The sequence below is a fragment of the Xiphophorus couchianus genome, chromosome 18 (assembly GCF_001444195.1).
Source record: "Xiphophorus couchianus chromosome 18, X_couchianus-1.0, whole genome shotgun sequence".
NCBI classification, from domain to species: Eukaryota; Metazoa; Chordata; class Actinopteri; order Cyprinodontiformes; family Poeciliidae; genus Xiphophorus; species Xiphophorus couchianus.
In genome coordinates, this window is record NC_040245.1 from 13,834,843 (window position 1) to 13,859,136 (window position 24,294).

The 24,294-nt window shown below is 36.8% G+C and overlaps 1 protein-coding gene across 8 annotated transcripts in view; it reads left to right on the forward strand.

The window, feature by feature from the left end:
• kirrel3b (kirre like nephrin family adhesion molecule 3b) overlaps window positions 1-24,294 on the forward strand; it is a 220,662-nt gene that overhangs the window by 189,086 nt on the left and 7,282 nt on the right. For 3 of the 8 annotated variants that reach the window (XM_027999136.1, XM_027999135.1, XM_027999138.1), the window contains 9 exons: window positions 2,295-2,443; window positions 2,640-2,767; window positions 4,030-4,156; window positions 12,772-12,872; window positions 14,538-14,748; window positions 16,195-16,302; window positions 18,578-18,661; window positions 18,960-19,075; window positions 19,747-19,833. In XM_027999136.1, the coding sequence (XP_027854937.1) occupies window positions 2,295-2,443; window positions 2,640-2,767; window positions 4,030-4,156; window positions 12,772-12,872; window positions 14,538-14,748; window positions 16,195-16,302; window positions 18,578-18,661; window positions 18,960-19,075; window positions 19,747-19,833 (1,111 nt within the window). The remainder of the gene's footprint in view (window positions 1-2,294; window positions 2,444-2,639; window positions 2,768-4,029; window positions 4,157-12,771; window positions 12,873-14,537; window positions 14,749-16,194; window positions 16,303-18,577; window positions 18,662-18,959; window positions 19,076-19,746; window positions 19,834-24,294) is intronic. The other 5 variants (XM_027999137.1, XM_027999141.1, XM_027999142.1 and 2 more) reach the window with 5 other exon arrangements.

Below are 24,294 nucleotides of genomic sequence, written 5' to 3' on the forward strand. Positions count from 1 at the left end.
TTACCTATTATTATTTTATTTCTTGTCAACTTTGTCACTTTCATTTTTACCTTACCATTTATCATTGTCAGTGCCCTCATTTTGATTACAGCAATGTCAGTGTGATTAATACCTTATTCTGCAAGTCCATCTTGATCAACTTCACCCTGCAAACTGAAACTAAGTAGTTCATGTTCAGGGGTGAAGTCCAGTCAATTTATTTTGACTATGCAGCATCAATTTCAAAGCAGGTGCTGGAGTGCATCCAAGGTGTCAAGGGGTAAAAGGCACAGTAATGCACTGGACATGCCAACTCCACATAGCCAAGAGCCAACAGCCTGTGAAACAACAGTACTGATTACAGAGTAATGTAGCCCTAAATATGTAGCTCAAATGAAACAATTTAACTTGTAGTTATAAACTTAGATAGAATGCCTTGCAAAAATTATGTAAATCCAATGTGATCTTTTCGCATATTGTCATGTTACAACCCTCTACTACAATGTATTTTACTTTAACGTATGAGACAGATCAATAAAAAGTAGTAAATAATAGTGAGCTGGAAAGAAAGAGATTAATTTACTGTCAGCATAATTCAGATTTGAAGAAGTGAAAGAAAGTGATTTGATCAGATAAGACATAAATTTTATTTTTTGTCTTCATGACCCTGAACAAACTGTCCTGTCCATGAAGCATGGTGGTGTCAGGTTCATGCTCTTCATAGTTTGGCTTTATGTTTTATGTTAGTGTCATGATGTGTTGTAGGCTGATTGTGGAAACAAATGCAGAACAGAAGAGGCAGCTTGTAGATGAAGGATGTTTAATAAAAATGATGAACAAAAAACTTACAGAAATCACAGGGAACACAGGGAGCCAGAGCAAAACAAATAAACCAAGGAGAATAAAACCCAGCAAGGAGACACGAGGAGAACGCAGAGCAGACTGGGTTAGTAATGGGATGTGATGGGAGGAACCAGCAAGGAGAAACTGAGAATGAGTAACTTGGGGGGAGGTTGTTTACTAAACAAGAAACAGGTGGTTGATTAGAAATGGGCTGCAGGTGTGAGAGGAGCGAGTACAAGGCAAATTGAGGAGAGAAAACGAAAGTGGCAGAGAGGGTAAGGAAGAGTACACGAACTAGGAAATAAATCTAACACTAAAAGAAAAACTAGACCAAAGAAACAATTTAACTAGACTAATAAAAAATAACTAGACACGAAAAATAAACATAAACTAGAATGGGTAAGGATGGACTGAATTGAAGCCAAACGGAAACAAGACTGATGTAATAAAAAATAAACTAAAGAATACAGAATGATCAAATTAGAATGAAATGAACATCAAACATTCTCAGATCCCAACAGTTAGTCTATGCACAGCGGTGCATCAGACAAAAAGCAAGTTATGAACAGTTCTACTGTAAAACATAAATGAACCTAAAAAAATGCAAAGCCCAATTAGAATTCTGCTTCACTTGAGCTACTGATTGAATGAGGTAATCTGTTCTCATTTAAATGATAGCATTTTAGTCAAGCATGAGGGTAGCTTACTCATGGAAAACAAATTAGCTCCCCATCCCATGGAAACTCTCTTCAGGACTGGCAGAGAGAGAAAATTGAGACAGGCGCCGGTTGCGTACTCATTTGCCGTATCAGCATGCAGACACTTGTCTTCTATGGATGTTTTCATCGTGCATCATAAATCGGGTGTCCCACAGCGCCATCTAAATTTTCTAAAGGGACCCAATACATCTGAAGACACCTTTGCTTCATTTTTATAAATGGGCCTTGTCTTTTGAAGCAGCTGAAAGCCAAAACAATGCATGCAGAATGGGGCACAGCTGCCCGTGGCATCATCAAAGTCTTACCTTAACACATGTGGCATGTCACGAAATATATCATTCAAAAACACAAGAAGATGTTTTTTCTTTTGTTTGTTTTCCAAGTGATCCCAAGTCAATTCATTAATGTCTGCTGTTGTGTTTAATGCAGTATGTCTCTAGCAAAGTCTTCAAAGGTGGGAGAGCTACCTATTTGTCATTCTGTGATTTGTTTGTCTTGGTTGGCGCTCTGCGCTGCTCCCTGTCTGGTGTAATGAGGAACGTCCTGTCTGCTCTGAGTTGCCAGAAAGCTTGTCATTGCATGGAGAGCTGCCACAAAAATGTGCTGAAGCCAGCATAGAAAACCTGCCCCAGAACTGTGATTTATTCACCCAAAAGAACTATATTGGTGGGAGAAAGCTGTCTTTATCATTAACCCATATGTTTGTTCTTCACCAATCTTTCCTTCTTTTCCACCATCTGCTCTTCATCTCAGGTGGGCCAAAGGTGGGAACATGCTTAAGGAGGTCTCTGGGGACACCTATGAGGTTGTCGTGGACCACTCATTCTTCACAGAGCCTGTTTCTTGTGAAGTTACTAACTCGCTTGGCAGCACCAACGTCAGTCGGAATGTCGATGTCTACTGTGAGTGACAAAATTCTCTAGCGTGCCTGTGTAAATAAACAACTTTACAATAATGCAACGTCCTACATGTTTGCTGTCTTTTTCTTTTCTTTTTCTATTTTGCTGAGCTCCAGAGATTGAAGCACGTCATTCTTAGATATTAGTACATGATATTAGATATGTGATATCATTTATTGTGGGTTTTTTATTCCAACAGTTGGACCTCGTATGGCTGCCGAACCTCAGTCCTTGCAAGTTGACCTTGGATCTGAGGCCATTTTCAACTGTGCCTGGACAGGAAACCCTTCTCTGACTATAGTGTGGATGAAAAGAGGCTCTGGAGTGGTATGTGTCCTTTTTCACAGAATTTATCTCTCTGAAATGTAAATATCCAAATACAGGCACATCTTCATAAATGATCCAAAAGTGAATACATTACAATTCAATTTAAAAAAGTGAAAATAATATATTTGATAGATCTCACAAGAAGTAAGAATGATACATCTGAAGTTTTCTTTTTTTTTTTGAGGATTGTTGTTTACAGTTAATACAGTTTTCTTTTTCTTGGAAAATTAAAATATTAGAAAAAATATATGGAATCTGTACTACACAATATATAGTTCAACACCGGATCTGGGTGTGTTAATTATGAACTACTGTGCAAATACATTATAGCATGGAGGCAATCAGTCCAAAACTCTGAGGGGTTAACAAAGCAGGTTGCCACAGTTGTAGCTCATGTCCCGAAATATCTGTGTAGCTATTAAAGCAGCGACTCCAAGCTGCAGCCCAGGTGTTGTGGACCTCTCCTAACATTTTGAATGCATTTTTCCTCTGAATTACTTTACAGCTGAGGTTATCCTGTGGCGTGTTCACATTTTTTGCCTGCCTTTTTTATCACTCAACTTTCCAAATAATGTGCTCAGACACAATTTTTATAGTGATGAACTATGAGACTCTCAGTAATGTTCTGTTGAACAGGTGTCAACTCTACAGGCTTCTGCATTATGGAATATTTCTAAATTAACCATTCTTTTTCAATAGTTCAATTCATATTTATATATGAGCTGTGAGCCATTATTATTAATTTTAAATCAAAACAAAAGCCTCTTCAGAACTTGATGTATGTCTGGTTCAATATGTAATTTCACCTTTACGATATTTTGTGATAGACCAAGAAAACTTCCTAGACATCTAGGAGGTTAACCTTTGAGAACCGGAGTTGGAAACCATTGGTCTAAATGGAGTACTCTATGGGAAATGGTTTTCAAGAATTAACTATGTTGTTTTGAATGTCTATTAAAACTTTTTTTTTCGCCCCATCTTTGTGACCTGCTCCCTCGTGAGAGCCTTTGCTTTGATCCAGAAAATCAGACTCATTCCACCTTTCCTTTAGTCAATATGAAAGGCCATAGCCTTTCCTCCACTGAGCTCAGACCCTAAATTGGATTTTAATAATTAAGAAGAGCTGCCCTTTAAGGTATTAAGTGGTCCGTGTGCTGCCTTGGTACTTTTTTCTCCTTAGTCCTGCCTGACTGCTGTCAGAAATGCGAAGGTTCTTTTGTGCTCATTGCAGCTGATGACCTACAAATTTTTCTTGCCTACAGGTTCTTAGCAATGAGAACCTACTAACTCTGAAAAACGTGAGGCAAGAGGACGCAGGGAAGTATGTCTGTCGTGCTGTCGTCCCACGTGTCGGAGCCGGGGAGAAGGAAGTCTCTCTTACCGTAAATGGTGAGTTGTGTCACTGTTGTGTCCCCCACACAAACTGGTCATGATGGCCACCACGTAGCTGTCATCCGTAAAACGTAGACAATAGTGTGAATCTGGAGGTCCGAGGTCAACAGCAACAACAAGAAAGCAATTTGTCACTGTAGTCAGCATTCCGTTTCCTTTGTAGTTCACAGACGTCTTTCACTGAGAAACTTCTAACATAACATTCTGTTTTTCTTCAGCAGTCTGTCATTTGATATATCATTTTCTTGAAAACGTTTTTTAATTTCCAGCAGAGGCCTTGAATTATAATGCCCGCCAATAGATGTAGCACAAAAAAACGGTACAAAAACATGCTCATGTAGATTAAGCTTTCTAACAAAACTAATTTGATGCACAATACACAGTTCTTTCATTAGGTCTCACTACTGTGAAGCCTTTCTATAATAAAAAAAATAAATAAAATAAACACAAACTAGCCTTTTCAGGACATGGTCTTACATTTCATAAACAGGTGAAATGTGCTTAAATGCTAATTAGATTCAGCATGAGTCACAGGGAGTCTGCCTTTTTCTGAGGCACTGACTAACTAATGAATACCAGCCTTGGTGGGAGACCTGGCAACTCTCAAACAAATGACTTCATTATCAGTGCTTGATATTCATGGAGCATGCTTCAGCATGGCAGAGGGTCTGAGTTGTGGGATTTACATGTTTTTTATATCCCCCTGTGTCCATCTGCGAGAAACCTGGACAAAAACAAGACCTAAAAAGAAGGATATTGTTAACACTTGCACTGGATCGTTGCACACTTTGAAAGCTAACAAAATGCTTTGCCTGTAAGCAACTCTCATGCTGATTTGGGGATGAAGATATTTCAAGTGGCAAACATGCTGTTTAAAGGTTTCGCTTTTCACAAACCCAGACACTGGTTTTGCATATCAGAGGGAACGAGATACCAGCATTCCCTCAAGCAAGGGATCAGAACCATGACTTTCTATGAACTGCAAGGAGCACCCTTGTTCTGGGAAAGGAATTAAGTCTAAACCCTTGCAAAAGAGGAAAATTCACATCTACTTCTATTGTCTCCCATTCCTGTGATAGCAACCTAGTGTACCATTCTCTTTGCAGCTTTATTATTTACACTGAATATGTTTCATCCACTGTACTCGCTGTTATTTTGATTGCACCTTTTTTTTTTCTTCTCAACTAATGGAGATTGTGTTGTTTTTCAAAATGATGCCATGAAAGAAAGGTGATGGACTGTTTTAATAAAGATTACAACACAACTCCGGGCACTCTGGGAAACCTGCGGCAAAGCTGAGATGACATGTTTACTTGGTCTCTGTAGATATCCTTCAAGTGAATTTGGAATGCCCTGCAGTCTTTTTTATTTCTTAATGCTCTTTATTCATTGCCTTTTTTGTGTATCTCCAACCTCTGCGCTTGAATTGTCATTTGACATTCAAAGCCTCCATTCTTTTTAGCCTTCTGAATAATTGAATTCCATCTCTTCTTCCCAACTTTCTGAGGAATTCTTGAGTCAATTCTCACCCAGACCTTGAGGCAAATCAGATTGTCCGACTGTGCAAACACTGTGGTTGAAGTGGCGTCGTGTGGGGAGCTCTCACCCGATATTCATTGATTGCCCCATGCCACCATCTCATCCACAAATGAACCTCACTTCTCATCAGCCTTTTTTACCCCAACATCATCGACTGTCAGATGCACACAATTGATTCCGACCATGATTTGCTAAGATAGCAGATGTGCAGGGTTTGTCAGCAGGATTGCTGTGGCACAATAACATTTCAGGAAAGGAAGGCTGCACCACATTTCTAGTATTCATGATGTGACGGCAGCTGTTGCACTTTTTGCTGTTTTTGTATTATTTGTTTTTCCCGCAGTCATCCGCTGGTTCCTTAAAGCCATCATTTAAATTACATGTGTTTACAATTTGTCATCGTCTCTATCTCCCCCAGTCGTTTTGTGTCACCGACTCCCACTGTGGCATACCCACGTGAGCATGAGGATTTTTCTTTCCCTGGGGAAGAATGTAATTTAATTATAATCAAACAGCTAGCAGGGGAAGCAGTTTGTGTTTAAATCACTAATGGATATATATTGCTTACTGCAGTCAACCATTTTTCAGAAAGGATTCGTTTCTCAGTGTTCAAACGCGAAGTTGGAAAGTGGCTTAATGCATGAAGGACAGTCTGGGACGTTTTTAATTGTCTGTTGTTTATATAGCAGAAATTATTACTGCAAACTGTCTAAATTTTTATCATCCTGATGAGATGGGAGTAAGAGACCATTTCCAGGGTGCTTGAAAAGATTTAATTTTTAAGCTAACGGCCATCTATTTACACTGTAAATAATTCATCCGTGTGTGAGTAAGCTTTTTACTTTGTGTGGGCAAAATGACACTCAAATGAGCCCAGTACAACTGAAGGAGGGAGTGAGCGCTGGAAAATCTTTCAATATTCCACAGAACACTTGCTTTTTTTAGTTCCTAGACTGTCTTTATATAGCAGGGTAATTAGCAGTCCCGCATTTTTAAAGCTGGACGTTATGCCATGAAAGATTAAAAAAAAAAACCTCTGCATTTGGGATGTAACAAATGTAATCTGACTAGTTAAACTTCTGCTCTGTGTAAAACGATAACTTCAAACATCACACGCTGTCTGCTCAGCTGAAGCTATATTTTCAATCCATTTATTCCCCATTTTTAAAACCAGGGTGATTCATTTAAAGGTTTTGGCTTGTACAGAAGATTACATCGGCTACCCTAATTTTAGATTTGAATGTCTTACTCATTTTTGGGTATAAAGTATAAATTCACAGGTTTGAACTTTTTTCTTTACTTTCTGTAATTTTCACAAGCTCAAAATTATATTTACAGTCTTAGACATATACATGCATTATTCAGCATTATTTAAATAAAGATCACATAGCAGATCACATATCTACACACATTGTGCTAGATGTGTAGCTATCTACACTATGTGTGTAGATAGCTACACAATCTGCTTAATTCTGGCTCAGGCAGGCATTTTAAGCTTATTCTACCTATTTTCGTGAGGACTGAAGTCAAGGTGATAAGAAAAGTGTAATGTTAGCTATCTTTATCCATTATTATGCTTTTGTTTTCCTATTTTAATGCTCAATTTTATCCGAGTTTCAACCATCTAGCTCTGTCTTTTTGCAGTGTTATCACGGCTTAACAGTAATATTACCACCACCTTGTTTAACAGTTGGTGCTGCTTCCTGAGGTTGAAAGTTTTTGTAATAACTGAAAGTTTGTTTTGTCTGATCATATTTTTTTTCTCTACAAGGTAGTTGGTTTGGCTATGTGGCAAGCTTCAAAATTCATTAAAAGTTTCAAAACATTAATTGACTTTTTATAATTGGCAGTCTTTCAGTCTATGTTTATGGTAAACTAGTTCATAGTTAACAAGGACACTGGTATTTCACTATCTTTCAGTTTATGATGACAGCCCTGAGCCTTCACGGGTTATCGCTATACAATCTTAACTATAATCCAATTGATCAGAATATTATGTCAGATATTCCGAGATCGTCTACCTATCCTCTTGATTTAAGTAATAGAATATATGTGGTAAGAAATACATGTGGTAAAAGATTTATCCTGCCAGAGCTTCTTTATCTATTTCAATTCCTTCCTATGGATATACAATTTAAACTATTCACAGAATGTTATCAAAATTTATTTGGGATTGCAAGAAAGCCAGATTTGGATATTCAACTCTACAGTTGCAAAATGTTAAAGCGGGTATAATCCTTTGTAACTTAAAAATGTACCTGTTGCTGTTCAGCTGAGGTACTTGTATTGCTGGTGTAATCGATAATATTCTGCCAGATGCATAAAAATCAGGCAACCATTGGAGAGAATGTATACCAGTTGAACTTCAGAAAACATTCATCCATGTGTACACTCTATGCTAGAAATTTGGTCTATTCTAGCAAAGCAACACTCTCTTTCTTTCTTAAGAAAGAAAGAGAAACATAAAGACATGATGACAGAATAAAGATTCTACACCATGAATGCAAGTACTGGATTGACAGAAGCATTATAGCCTTTTATAATTTAACTAAAAATGCTGAAAGGATGAGCTTTCAATATGTGAAAGTTAAATTTATATGCAGAGATAAGGACAACTTTCAATATCTACAACTCATAATATTTTAATAATGAAATAAACAAGGGAAGTGTAAATAATTCAGTCTTAGACATTTTATGTGACTCAAATCAACAGAAAATCTAAAATTATATCAAACTTGTATACCAGCCTAATGTTATGCCAGAAACTTACAACTATATAAATGAGAAAAAAGAAACGCTCACCAAAATTTCAAATGATGACTGGTATAATATCTGTGAGCTGTCTCAAACATGCACAAAACCATACTTTGTGTAAGGTTTTGAAAAATTCTGTACCAATAAGTTTCACCACATATGAGATTTTTTTTCTCCAACATAAAGAAAAATGATCAATACTTGGTTGAAATATTATTGACGACTCGGACTACAGCAATAACAAGAAGATGACTCAACCATGAACTGTCCACGTATGATCACTAGATGAGTGTTGTGCAGGAAATATTTTCAATTGAAAAAATGACCTTAACTCTAAAACTGGAAGAAGTCAAATTTAAAGAAAAATTGGACAAATGGATAACATAGAAAATGTCAATAACTGAAAGAACTGCAATAACTATGAAAACTGGTAGCTGTTCCCCATGTTCAATTGTTAATTTTATTTTACTTAGTTTTTTTTCTGTTGTGGGTGTTTTCTTTGTCTGTTCATTAAAAAAAAATAAGGAAAACAACATATTAAAAAATAAAGCAAAACCATAACTGGAGCAAACACTACATGTAGATACTGATTACGGTGGACTTACTAATAGGATTTTCACTCAAAATGTTTTTGTACTAAAGACAATTAGCTAGAATGGAAGACATTATATATTTTACCTAGCATACAGAGGAGGCTCTTGCTGCATGGATGTACAGAGGGAGAGATTTGTATAAAGCACCAGTCTATATGCGTTTGGCTCAAAAGCCACAGATGCTGCTGCTTAACTAATTAGGGTGTTGCTGGAAACAAGCAACATAAAAATAAAAAATGCCTCATTGTATAATTTGTTTAATCAGTTTTACACAAATAAAACCAACTTATTTACTTGTGACAAGTGAAAGCACTGTTGGAAAGCTATGTGTTGTAGCTTTTATTATTTGAAAAAAAAATAAAATAAGCTTCAATATTTAATCAGCAACATGGGCTTAGACACTGCTCTTTCTACAGAGTTTAGAGATTTAAAACACACAAACTTTTTAAGCCTTGAGTGTTTGCACCACCTAACAGACACACACACACGCCCACTGTTACGCAGTGTTTCGCACTGCCTAACACAGACCCGCACACCCCTGCACACCACCGCCTACACACGCAGACACACCCCGACACACACATATACAGTATATATATATATATATGTGTGTAAACATGTTGCCTAATCCCTTCACATCTAATTTTTTATTTGCAATAAAATATTTGTGTAGAAGTAACTCCGCTGTTAGATGATTATGAGTTTGTGCCACACTTTGTTTCTCTGTATGAACTCTTTGCAGAGATGTTGTCTGTAAATTGTGAATCTTATTTCAGCTCCAGTTTTAAGCACTATATTTGACCAGAAAATTAAACCACGAGTGTTTATGGCTTGTGGCAGAGTGTGTTTCATGATCTCTAGTGGAGAAGATTTAGATCTTGCTTTTAATCAGCCTAGTCGAGAAAGATATAATAATTTGCAACTTAGCCAAATCTACTCTGACTAAATGTAGATAATGGGATACAGTAAAGCTGAAGTTCCACTTTGTGTAGGTTTATTTGCTTTTTACAGTTATAGATTTAAAACAACTCACTTGCTGATAACTATTTAAATGAAAATAAAACAATTTTCTTTCCATGCCCAAGTGAGCATTACATTTCTAAGTATTCTATTGTTAATGTGTTTGCACAAACGGGTCCTTATGCTATTATTTACAACAAAGTCATGTCAGTTTTTTTTTTTTTTTTTTGACAAAAACGTGAACTGACTGATTGACAGGTTTAGTGGAAACCTCTCAGTGGAAATCATGGCTATGAATGAGCAAAACATTGACAGTTTCACTTGTTTCTGGGTTTTTTCCCCCCCTTTGCGAAAAAAAAAGGAAATAAGCGCATAGAAATCCTTAGAACCACATGGAGGCAGAGAGGGAAATGTCAAGCAAATGTCTAAGTTAAGGGAAGGAAATGTTAGCTGTGGCATTTTGACACCCACACTGATATTGTGTAATCAGCTTGCAATGTCCACTCTTGAGGCAACACCTCCTCAAATGAGCGAGGGAAACATTGCACCTAACATTTGATTACCTTCCCTGCTGCCTAGCATTGATGTTGTAGTGCCACCCACCTCCCTATTACGAACATGTTTGTGCTCTGATCAGACAGTGCAAGTAGCAAACACATGCATTCATAACACACACACGCCCACAAACTCTTTTTACCCAGCCTGTGTGATAAAGATATCTAATTATATACCTAATTTGCAGCTCAGATCCATAGAATAAATCCTCCCCAGCCATTAAAACCAACAAAGCAATTGATCTTGCAGACAACTGGAGTTAATGCTAACGATGTACATTCAATTTTATAATCAGGAGGTAATGCACGTAAATGACACCTGTCAAACATATCATGCATTGTAGACAATATTATATACTTTCTGTATGTGTAGGTAAACTTGTTGAGGAAGAAAATCAGCTTTCAGTGTATTTATCATCTGCAGCATTCAGCCAGCAGCATTACAGCATCCTCCAGAAGCATACCAAGACACCATCTGGCAAAGTCTCATTAAAATGCTAATTCATTTTAATAAGAGACAGGTAATAAACTGCAATTATGTATCGTCGGAGAGATGGCAGAGAGCAGAAGTTTGAGGAAGTCGGCAGGGATGTGAGTTATCTTGCTAATCAACAGTCTATCTCGCTTACCCCAACGTTAAACCACATCCTTAACCTTAGCCGTCTCACATATGATATAATGTTTGGTTTGAACTGAGTTTCAGGACAATGGGATCCTCTTATGTGGAAACTTTTCTGTTTTAACCCAGTTATTAATTCCAAAAGCTGGGATTATTCTTGGTTTTTCTCAGTGTCTTCTTTAATCAAGCCCCCCCAAAAAAGAATCCTCACACTGTATTTGATTAAATATGAAGTAGTTTATGTCTACAATGAAAAAAAAACTTTAGGTTCCATATTTACATTGTTTTTGCCATACCTAATAATGTCAGACAAGTTGGGTTACTCACTTTGGTAGATATCTCAGAAGTGTCAGACTGGTGATGGAAAGACAGAAATAAGAGCAGAAAAAAGTACATCCAAGTAACAGATGGGATACTTACTACATTACAGAACAGGGTTGAAAAGTTCATTTATTTCAGTAATTCTATTTAAAAAGTGAAATGTTTTTTTTTAAGTGGTTCAATTTTAAATTTAATAATAATTGATTAGAAAATAGGAAAAGAAGAGACTGTAGGACATAAGAGGGTCATGGTTAAAGAAGCTGCCTGTTCAAAGAGTACTGACTCAAAGGACATTTAGTGGAAAGCTGGATGGAAGAGAAATTGTGGACAAAAAAGTTCACAACCAACAAGGATAACCACAAGCTTCACGGGGTTATACCAACTCATTGACATCCCGCTGTAAACAAATGTAATTTATAAAAAAAATTTAAAGATTTTACTCTACTGAACACATTTAAGATCAAGTGTGAACTCACCTGAATAATGGAATTAGACTGGATGTGATTGTCTGCATATTACTGTCACCTGGTGTGAGCATCTTCCTGGCCAGATGGTGAGCAGTCCAGCCGCTTAGGCTGAGCTGCCCTTGTCTGGCAAGGTTTTGTACCTGGACCAAAGCTGAAGATACAGCTGCTTGAAGTCTTTGCCAGTTGCTCCTGTTGAGTTAACAAGCTTATTATCAGACACATCTGTTATTTAGTGTGTCAATAGACAAAACAAATAGCACAGCTAAAAAAGGGAATCTCAAATAAACAGTTTTATTTATTTGCATTCACAATAAAAGCTCAGATTTGTGAAGCTTTATTTAGTGACCTGCTCGTGTAGGGTTAAGCTCTGCTGCAGGCAAATTGATTGCATTAGGACACTGAAAAGCAGGCTACATGACAGGAACAATGGTATTATCTGATTTTATTTGATCATTCTACATTATGCTCTAGAGGACATCATTTATCACATTTTGAAAAATCAAGCCTGGAATATATTAGCGCATTCTTGATCCACACTGAGGTCTAGCTCACTGTATACCTGATTCAATCCATCTGGGGTAAAACTGTTATGCATGGATGAGACATGTGCATTACACAGAGATCCAATCTGTCTTGGGAGTCTTGAATTAGTGAGTACTTCAGCAGTCACTGCTTGGAACAGACGACATTTTGTAGTCTAATCTACCAGCAAGAACCTAATTGAGCAGAATTATCATATGACCTGAAACTGAAAATGTCTTTAAATATTCATGTTTCAATTTCTGTGTGTTTATTTTTTTTTCAGGGCCACCTACTATATCCAGCACACAGACTCAGCAAGCATTACATGGAGAGAAAGGTCAAATCAAATGTTTCATTCGAAGTACACCTCCGCCGGACCGCATTGTGAGTACATTTAGGTTCACTTACGCTTTTCATCACATTTACGCTTCAAACATTAGTCAATGTCATTGCAAACCAAGGACACAAAAAATCTCTTATTTCATATAAAACTTTGACATATAATAAATATAAAAATTTAAAAATCCCCAGGTTTTCAAGTTGTTTAAAAAAGGGGACATTAATCTACAGTTTTAATGTTGTGATTTATGATCATCTTTTTTAATACTTCACTATACCAAATATTGTGCATTTCTATCAGATTATTTAATAAGAATAAGCTGCGAGGAAATGTTGTTTGTTTCAGAGGATTCCTAAAGCCGTGGGTTAGAAAATGTCCCAAAAAGGTCCAAACACTGACAAAGTGTTTAATTTTTTTAATGTGATGTCTTGTCGAAAAGCAGCAAATAAGGTACTAAATCCATTTTTTTAGTCTGGGCCAGTTGTCTTTATTCAAATATAAACTTTGTTTTTTACTCTTTCATCTTCTTTAAACCATGCTCTTTTTTCTCTGGCGTGTAAATAATAAAACAAAGCGGTTTGTTTACATAGGAAGCACAGTAGCATAAACTGTTGCATGAAGTCCCTGAACCATCAAACTCGGCTATTTAAAGAGTGTGAAGACTACATACAGTTTGCATTAAATCTGGTTAACATTAATGAAGTCAAATTATTGAACAGGCAAGTAAACAAATGGACACAAACAACATAATTTTATCCTCAATAAGTACACTCCACTAGAAAGATTTTAGGGGTATTCTAATGTTTACAATTTTTTGAACCAACATAAGCCACAACTAGCTTTCGGTTGTTCAGTCTAAAGCTTACTGACTACTTCTTTTAAAAAATCTTATCACCGTCATCTTCTGTGACATACACAACTACTTATTGAGATGAAAAAAACCCTTCTCAAATAAATGTTTCTTTTGTCGATTGTGACACCAAGCAGTGCACCCTGCAATGTGCTTTTGTTTTGTTGATATAGAAAATTCATCAAGGCAATAATTTGCTACACTTACGTTGTTAAATATTCATTTTAGTGCCATCACAAGAAAATCAGAAAGAAAAACACATTTCACAGAAAGATAAGCATAGGGTAGCGCAAGTCTTTATTCAATAAAAGCATCAAATTGTTCTAAGAACCCATGGAAATAGTCATTTTAAAAGCATGCAAAAAATCTTCAAAGGTGCATCAAGTTTTCTCAAGTGAAGAAACACATAATGTATCTAAAAGTGATTACTAAGAAGTCGAAGTCGGATGATCATTTAGAGAAGAAGAAAATCCATCCAGCCATCCATCCATGGTTTCCTGTAACCAAAGAGGAAAATGCTATAATCACCTTTGGTACACTTTTAAAAATGTGGATCATTTTTACATTTGCTACGAGTCTGGAAAGCACATATACAGTGAGGTTGACATTGTTGTGTTACATTTTAGAAAATGTGTCAAAGATAGTACTCCAAAACATGATTTAATATATAGCAAGAGCAAAAGATGTACAGCATAGACGATCTGCAGATTGACATTTGCTGTAAAGTATGAAGGCCAGTGGTTAGGAAAACCCTGCCTAATCTTTGCTCTTCTGTGTTTTGTATTTGTAACTTACACTAGATTTCTACATTCATTTTGAATAAAGTCCGGGTCAGTAATCCATGGTACTATTTTATCAGGCCTGGTCATGGAAGGAAACTGTTCTGGAGTCTGGAACCTCTGGCCGCTACACTGTGGAGACTGTCAACACAGAGGAAGGAGTCATTTCAACACTTACCATGAGCAACATCGTCCCAGCCGACTTTCAGACCATCTACAACTGCACAGCATGGAACAGCTTTGGCTCTGACACAGAGATTATACGCCTTAAGGAACAAGGTGGGAGCCAAGGTTCGACAGGTTCCACCTTCCTCTTTTCATATGCAGTGCTCGTTGGTGTTTAGATAGTAGCTGTAGGTAGTCTGTCAGCTGTAATATTTTGTGTGTATCGCTGTGGTTGATTCCATCTGAACGATTGAATTTGTGAATATACAGTGCGAGAGTTTGAATGTGACAATACGATGGCGTCATATATATAAAGAAAAGTCAATATGTTTTATTTAAGACTTAATCTTCAGAGTTGAGCACAGTTCCTGTCAATTTGTCCCAATCTTTCCAGGTATGGTTACATATAAAAAAAAATGTGTATGGGTTTAAATGTGAGAAAATGAGAATTTCATTTAAAAAATGACCTGAAGACCTTTGATAAATATAACAAGACCCTGTTTCGAATAGCAGAGGTAAATAAGAATGACAAATTGTAGGATTTTAGATGTTTGTTCTTTAAAATTTTTGTCTTTGCTTAAGTGTTGTAATAAATATTACATTAATCAATTATAAAGTATTTTGGATTGCTATCAATTAGGGCTACTCAAAGCTTTTAGCATGTAGAGGAAAGTCAATTATTTTTAGTGCAAAGGCTGATATGAACTTTTGCTTTCATCAGCCTTAGGATGTCATTTGGTGGTTTATGTGTTATGTCAGCATTGCAACAAACCTTGTCTAAAACGTTCATGGGAGCGTGGGTTGGCTGAAATTCAAATTATTTATGCTACTACAGAGAAGCATAGATAGGTGGTTCTGAAGCGCTTTTAATGAAGCTGCATATTTTTGAATACTCTGAGTAAGACATGAAACTATTCTTTTTCCTTTTTCCCTCCAGCATAGCAAAAGTCATATTTATTCTAGTTTCTTCTTGCAAACAATTAACAGCACATTGTTAATAAAAATACAAAGTGATCAACTTCTTTATTGCTGTAGAAACATCACCTATTATTTTGCATTTGTTTAAATCAGAAATATTCATAAATGTGGACTGGGACCTTTTACGTGCACAACAGCCTATAAATACATGCCCTCTGGTTCAGTCTTTTCCCAGAAGCAATGATCTCTTCCAGAGCGCACAAACATGATTATCCTTAAATGGATGCAGAAACACTTCCACTCTATTCAATGAAAATTACAGCACTATGTAAAATGGTTCTAGTAGCTCGAGTGAGTGTAAATTAAATTTTATCAGACTGGACAGTGAGAAAATAAAAGGAAAATGTTTACCCATGGTAATTAGTTTTAGTTTGGATTTGCTGCTGGTAGAACATAGGGCTTTCTATTTGCAACATTGTTCTCGTCTATTTCTACAATATGCTGCCACAGACGATTAAAAATAAGCCAAAAAACATCTTCACATTGACTGTTTGATATCATGTGCTTTCCTGCCATGTCCAACGTTCAGTATAAATGTGTGATATTTGTGGCACTGTGTTATAGAAGGACATGTCTTGATGTTGCTTTCTACAGAATCTCTCCCAGTGGCTGTGATCATCGGCATCGCCGTGGGAGCGTTCGTCGCCTTCATTGTCCTAATGGGCACCATCAGCGCGTTCTGCTGCACCCGCTCCCAGAGAAGTATGTCTCCTTTATGCTTTTGTCTCCACCAAAGCATGCATGCCAGAGTACGGTTTTGTGCCTGAGCATTCGGAAAAATGTCCATCTGTTTAAATGTATAGACGGGGACAAATGTGTTGTCACCTCCAGAAGAGATATGTTAAAAGCCTAAAAATAAATTCTGGATTTCTTAACAAGCATATTTTTTATAATGGAATATACTGGAAAAACAGCTGAAACACTGACTTCTTTTAAATCTCGACTAAAAACCCACCTGAATTGTATTTGAAAAGTAATCAAATACAAATTTATTGATGGAATTTGACTTAATGCTGTGTTTTGATTATTGATTATATTTTGCATTTTGTTTCTGTATTTGTAATGATGTAAAGCACTTTGAAATGCCTTGCTGCTGAAATATGCTATACGAATAAAATTTGATTTGATTTAGATTTTTGATTTGAAAAAGTTATTTTAATTTTCACAGTTTTATTCAGTGAGGAGGAAAAATCTAATTGAATAATTGTCTGTGGTAAAGGTTACTGGTGGCACCATGCTATAAGACTTCACAAGGATACAGAGAGAAGGAACTCTGACATTCCTCTTTACATTATCTCTCCAGACTATCCAAAGTCCTGGCTCTCTTATGATCTCTTCTCTTCAGCTAATCTTACACATTTTTTTAGGCTTTAATGGCCTTTATTGAAGAATAAATAGAAAGAAAAAAAATGGGAGAAAGAAAGATAAGAAATAATGTAAATGACCTGAGAACAGGGGTCAAGCCCAGGACAACTGTGTTGAGGACTAAAGCTTGTGCATATGGTGCATATGCTGTACCCATTGAGCCACCTAGTTTTCTATTAGATTTAGGTATAAGGAGTAAAATGGGAATGCAAGAAGTTTGATGTTGTATCTGGTGAACCACTTTTTTATGAATTTGGTTATTTGTTTGGGATCTTTATCCTGCTGAACAAAAAAAACACCAAAAACTATGTTTTTGGTTTTCTAGTAGCATCTCCCAGACAGTGGCAGCTGTTACTCACTAGGGAGGGTCATCATCCTGCAGTTGGAAAGTTGTGGTTAGATTGCTACTTCTTAATTGAAATACAATTAACCTTAAGTTTTGGATTGGTATACAAGTGTCCAAACAATGTGGCAGGATGAAACAGACTCATAATGCAGGCTCCTTTGAATGGTCTGTATCACCAGAAAAGCCCTATTGTTCAGTCCAATTACATTTTTTCTTACAATCTCCTACAACTGCAAGGACTCTGTAATGTATCATAGCTCCTCCACCTTCGTTAACTGTTAACTTGAAGTGCGTTTTCACATATTAATCTTTGTTTCACTCCAGACCCAAAAGTAGCCCAAAGCTAAATCTTAGTCTCATTTGATTAAGAGCACAGGTACATAAGCATTTAGCAGACTCAGCATTTTAGCACTGGTGATGGTAAAACAGAAAACACTTTTTTTAGATAACTCCTAAACAACTGGTAGGGCATGTAAACAGTATTTAATAGACGTTAGATATAGTGTCCCCAAGATGTCACTCTTTTCTGCACTTCTCTAAGAATGAATTTTGAAGGTACCTCCTTCACCATCCTGTTCAGTTTGTCTGGAGGTATATATGGGATATACTGTATATATATCTATATATATATATAGATATATATAACCCAAGAAAACAAAATGTAGTTAAATACTAATAGAAATTTAATTGCATTCCATTTAAAATTATTGTTAAGGCTACCAATAATTGTGCCAAGGCCGATTTTGTTTAAAGCTAGTTTGATTATTTTCCTCCCATTGAATAAATGTAATCAAGTCAAAGGTTGGTTCTTTCTGCATTTGTCAGTGATTTTGCTTTAACCAGACCTGAATTTATCTTGAGGCTTTTTAACATTTTTGCCTGGGGTGCCAAGAAGTTTGTTTGCATCTGTAGGTATTGCTTTGATGAAAAGAAAAAATCAGTGCAATACAAATAACCCAAAAGATTTGTTTTTAAAAAGATTCAAAACAATTAACACAAGATGAATCACTGGTCAAGATGGATGTTTTTTTGTTTGTTTGTTTGGTGGTGCAGAAAGAGCCAGATTGCGATCAGGACTCATTTCATGCAATCTCAGTCTGGCCTGCACTTGCTGTGGAGGCTATGTACATCTTCCATTTTGTTTGCTGCCACCTGCCCATAATCCAAGTGACTCAAGTTAGTTAGAGGCAGTCAGTTGCTGCCTCCATCCAAAAATCACGCTGTACTACTGGTCCCTTCAGCATGTCTATTGTCTGTATACTACAGAGGAAGTGCACCTGGTTATGCCCTCACTGCCCGTCTCCATCTGTGCTCACCAGAGAGAAGTTGCAAGCAAAATTAAGACAGAAAGTAAGACCTTGTTATATGACAGAATAACATCAGCTTTGTCCCGAACAGAATGAGCCATCGTTGGGGAAACTGCAGATTTCATTTCTATAAAGAGAATAGATAATCTTTTGTTGGCAGGGAAACAATGTGATTAATAATGCTTTGTGTTGTTTTTCGGGAATGGGTGCGCTCTAACAGAGCAAACCCGGGGTGTCTCTGCTAAATATTACAACAGTGCAAATTATTCTGTCAACAAATACAGATTGCCATTTGTCGCAGCTCATTAAGGTGCGTTGTTTGCCCTGTCCGTTCATGGCAGATCTGAAGGGAGTTGTGTCTGCAAAGAACGACATCCGGGTGGAGATTGTGCACAAAGACCACAATGCGGCACGAGAAAATGAAGAACACAACTCCATGAAACAGCTGATGGTGAGTGTGAGTGTCACAGCATACCTACTTTACAGTTCTTTCTTTTTTTCTGTTTGCAAAAATAAGTTGTCACCTTTTTTTTTCCTTTTGTTTTGCATCTGCATGTCCTTCCAGAGCTGACAACTAAATAATGAATGAACGCTACGGCTGGTTGTGCTGTTTTCCGTGGAATAAATTATTTCATGAGTAATGGACGTGGAAAAAAGGCATCTAGACTGAACGTGTGTTTTAGTCCGGGGAACTATTTTTTTTCATTGTGTACTGTCGGTTGCATTAAAGAAACAAACCACAGTCGACATTTATTATCTACATGTCTTATTGGCTCACAGAAGAGTACTTCTTCTTTTGAGCTTTAACTTTGGCCGTCTTGCTGTTAGTTTTTAATGTTTTCGAGTTGCATTGCAGACTGCATTAAAAGTGAGAGCAGAGAATTGAGCTCAGCTACCTCACATAGCTGCATTTTGTAAAGATAAATAAAAGATATTCATGGATGAATTATTAATACCGCCTGCCAGCCCTGAGTGAAGGTGAAGCATGTTTGACTGATATTAAAAAAGAAGAACAAGTGATAAAAGTTAAACCAGTTCGTTTCAGAACATTTTTTTTCTTTTACTGTGAGCGCAGGAGCTTTGGAAACGGCTCCGTTTCTTAATATACTTTACTTGATGTCTGTGTAGGTTGAACGAGGAGAGTTCCAGCAGGAATCTGTTCTGAAGCAGCTGGAAGTGTTACAAGAGGAGGAGAAGGAGTATCAGCACATTAAGGTACGGCTCATGATCAATGGCGGCACGAATGCGAGAACCTGGGAGAACAATAGAGAAAAGTAGGTGGTGGGAGAGAAAATACCTTGGGGGCAAATGAAGGGCTTCAGTTCTGTAACAAAAATAACTAAAAGGACAATAATTCTTCTCCTACATTGATTTAAAAGTATAAAGGCCTTGGCAAAGTGGTTGGGTATTTATCAACAGCATGTATTTTTTTATTATTATTCTTTTATTATTCTGAAAACTCTTTCTATTTTCAATCCTCCCAATTTTTGCTTATCAGTTTTACTGGATCAAGTTTTTTAATTTATGTTTTTTTTTTTTTTGAAAAAATATTTCTTTCTGTGTTAGTCCTTTTCAAAAAGTAGCTTCAAAAGTTTACAAATTCAAAATTGATTACATAGCTAACATGCACCGTAACCTACTGTTAGCAGTCAGGTTATGATTTCCTCTCAATCTAATATACTTGGCCAGCTCCATTAGGAGACAGATTTCAATCTCAGCAACACTAAATAGGCAGTGGCAGAATCACAGCAAGTGAGGAAAACAAAATGTGACTCACAACTCAGGTTGAGCCCTTCTGGTGGCAGCTAAAAAGAAAACAGAGTGATAAATTTAGAAGCTTGATGTAAGAATCACTGACCTCTGGTACCTCACCCAGTTTTTGATCAGTGACACTAGCTGTATGCTAGGTAGATCCATCTTTTAATATCTTTTACTCTGCTCCCTTATCTTTTTGCCATTTCTATTCAGCTTGGTTTTAAATATACATTCAAAACAAATTCATAAAATATCACAGCGGTCTCATCCAATCCAATCAAATGTTTCACATGATCCTTTACAATGCAAAAAAGCTTATTGTTCATATATTTTATATTTTTGCTTTAATATTCCTATAGCTCTTGAAAGTGACATAACCCCTCAGTAGGAGCTTAGCGGTTGTCATGCACACACATTTTTTAAATGAAACACATCAGTTAATTTCAGCAGATGTTTTTCTTTTGACATACATTTTGGTCAGAAAGACAAAAAATGACAGGAGATGTCACACACACATTTTACTGAGTTTTGTCTCACCAGAAACTTTTCAAAGCATAATTTGTCCACTTTTGAATATATCAGTGTCATGATTGGTGCTTAAACGTTGACAGATGGCAATACATACAGAGACTGAAGTGTTGAGGAACTGATGGAACTGCTCATTATGGATAGTAAATATTTTTCTAACCTCAATCTCTTGCTCTTTAACAAATTTAACCTGCTAAATTTATTAACTGGACCCTTAATAAATGTATAACTCTATGCAACTCAAGATAAAGTAGACAAGTAAAACAAAAATGGAAATAAGTTCAAAGTTGATTAACTAAGTTGAATCTGGTCTTACTTCATTGATGATCTCTTACATAACTTGCAAGTTATGTCAGTTGCATAACCCTCCACCCCCTCAACATTGACTGTCCACAGATATGAGTAGGAAGGTATTGAGACAAAAGTGAGCCTATCTAGTTTAGAAGCTTTAATCTGTTGTTCTATTTTTTACCAGGCTTTATGTGTCTGTCTTGTGAGCCTTTGTCATGACTTCTTTTGTGAATCCTGAACTCCAGTGGAATTAAACTAGGCCTAAATACACTTTGGAGGGACTATGTTTCTCAGCTTGCCAGAGAATGCCTTTAGCATTCTCCCAAAGAAGCAAGTTAAATATTTTTATAAAATATAAACCCTTGTCTTGTATTTATTTGCTGATTAAAACAGTATATTAAATTAAATAAAAATAATATTAGCTATTGACATGTGTGCAGAGAATTGTAGTCAACCACAGTCATAAAAAACAAAGAACTATCACTAACTGAGACTCCACTATGGCTTAGGGTAAAGAGTCGTTCAAAAGAATCAAATCTTTTGACTTGACCCTAAATAAGCGCAAGATATTATTAAGTACACCATGTTAGACAATGTTTTCTCTCAGCCAGAGGAAAGCCCAATGTAAATGTTTATTTTTTTTATTCTAGGTGTTACAGGTAATAGATGTAGATAGTCAGCACAGCTCACTCTCTTTCTCAACGGCCTGGTCATCATCATATCACACTCATTACAGCCGCAGCAGTGCAGGCCAGGTCGGACAGACTGAGAACTACATAGTGGTGGTGTGCTATTTGTATTGTAATAGTGTTCTAAAAATAAAAGTTCTGAAACTTATCCCATCAGAAACTAAAAGGTGTTGCTGCAGACATCCTAATCATATAAGTGGTTCTGTCATGTTTTCTTTTCACGGATATCTTTCTGGTGGATGTTGACATCTCTGAAGTAAGGGTGTACGCCTGCTAGCTTGATGATGTCCTTGTCCTGTTGATCTCTGTTTGATGCTAAAGAATCCATCTGCGTGCTGTACTCTGGAAAATGTTTGCAGCTGCTTGACAGTGTGGAAAATTCTCTTTTCAGTTCTCAGTATTTACCCTGACAGCAAAAGTTATCTATAGGTGAGCATTTACCTAGTATGTGTGGGTCTCCTTTTTCAATGGCCCATTACAGGCATGAGGTAGGGTGATGTGTTTGTCAATGCAAATAAATCATGTGATCTTTTCATCTTATTCGCTGAAACCAATCACAAAATTGTGTAAATAAGCAATAAAGCCAATAAATCCAGTATATTAATCAACTGTGAGTTTCAACAGCACCTGGAAACAGCTCAGATTTGCTCTGTAAACAAGATGAATTTGAAAACAAAATTTACAATTTTAAAATATCCAAATTGCTATTTAAAGCATGGAGTTTTTTCTTAATGACTTCAACTAGAATATTTAGCAAAAAAAAAAAAGCAGTGATCTTCAGTTCTGCTCTAGGAACTTCTTACTGGTTTTGTTGCGATGCGTCACTTATTTTTCCACAACATACTGAGTCCACAGTTTTTAACTGTTATATTGGACACTGGTAGTGCAATGACAATTACGGCAAAAAATACAGAGTGGGCCTCTGCTTCATTGTTTTAATAGTCTTTAGATATGAGTACAGCAAAGGGGTTTTTGAAAAACGTGGCTGCATGTGAGTGAGAGGTGCAAAAAGAAAATATCCATCTTGCAAAACATCATTATTTGTGTGGATAGGGCCTCAACATTTTAATACAACGAGTACTTGGTATTAGATGGTTATTTCTGAATATGTGCAATTGCTTTTACTCTAGATTATATTGACTTATAACCTTTAACCCCATTTCTGTGAAATATTTTCAGCAAGTTCATCTCTAGTAAGAGTAAACTAATTTAAAACCAAGAAATTAGCTTGAAAGAAAAAAAAATGTACTCAAGTTGCATTATTTTTGTAATGATAGTTTCTCAGACTGGGTACACTAAAGCACTTCCTATTTTGCCACATATATTTTTGAGTGTTGGAGTTTCTAAAATATGAAGTTGTTCAGACGTCTGAATACTGCAGGTAAGTATTTTCTGTCTGTAACAACTCTACACTATTGCACTAGAAAATACGACACAGATCTATAACGCCATCACAACATAGACGTTGAATGTGCAGATTATGACAACGTAGGAAAATACTAAAAGTTTCTTGTCATTCCTTTTCTGAACAAATGTTAAAAATAAAGCAACTCACACAAAAGCAAACAAATCAACTATATTTAGAAGAGGCAATCAATGAGAAAACCTTCCACTGCTTTCAAAGAGATTGACATTTCATTAGTCGGTTGTTTCAAGAATGTCCTAAACCTACATGTTAAAGTGATGTAGGTGGTATCCATTAACTCTGCACGTTGTCTCTTGAATCTTTTATGGAGAGACAAATTCCATGTTCATTTTTGCTTTTGTCATTTGCTTGCTGGCACTGGCTCCCTGAAGTGTGCTTCTGTTGTGTTTGCCTGCTTACCTGCTGCCTCGGGGGCCAGATTTTTTGATCCTCCTTAATGACAGCGTGCATGAGGCGAGAGCAGACAGAGCAAGAGATAAAGGCCAGGCGCAAACAATCTCCCTGTCTGCTGTCAGATAATGACAAGCATAACGAGGATCCTCTCAGGTTGTCTCTCCCATTATGAGCTGCCTTCTTTTGGGATTCGAAGCCACACTCGCTGTGCTTGACATTCACATCCATTCATAAGAGAACATTAAAAAAAGCACACATGCCCCTGGCTGGACCCTTAGAAACAACACAATGCAGACAAACAAGTGGCACAGCTGTAACCACAGAAGCAGTTCCAACGCTGACATGGAATTACAGACACTGTGACCCATTAAGGTCTAATTAAAGCTGGTATGCATGTGAACTTTGCAGTGACACAGATGCCACACTGAGTATTGAGCCAAGGCTTAATTAGTGAGGAACATGGATTCAAGGACAGAGTAGTAGCACACCAAACCTTCACACCAAGTTTCATCTGCGCTTTCTTTGAAACACAAACAAACTGTTACTTTGTGTTGTTTGGTTAGAGACAGTTTGGCATTAGCTACTCTCCTGACG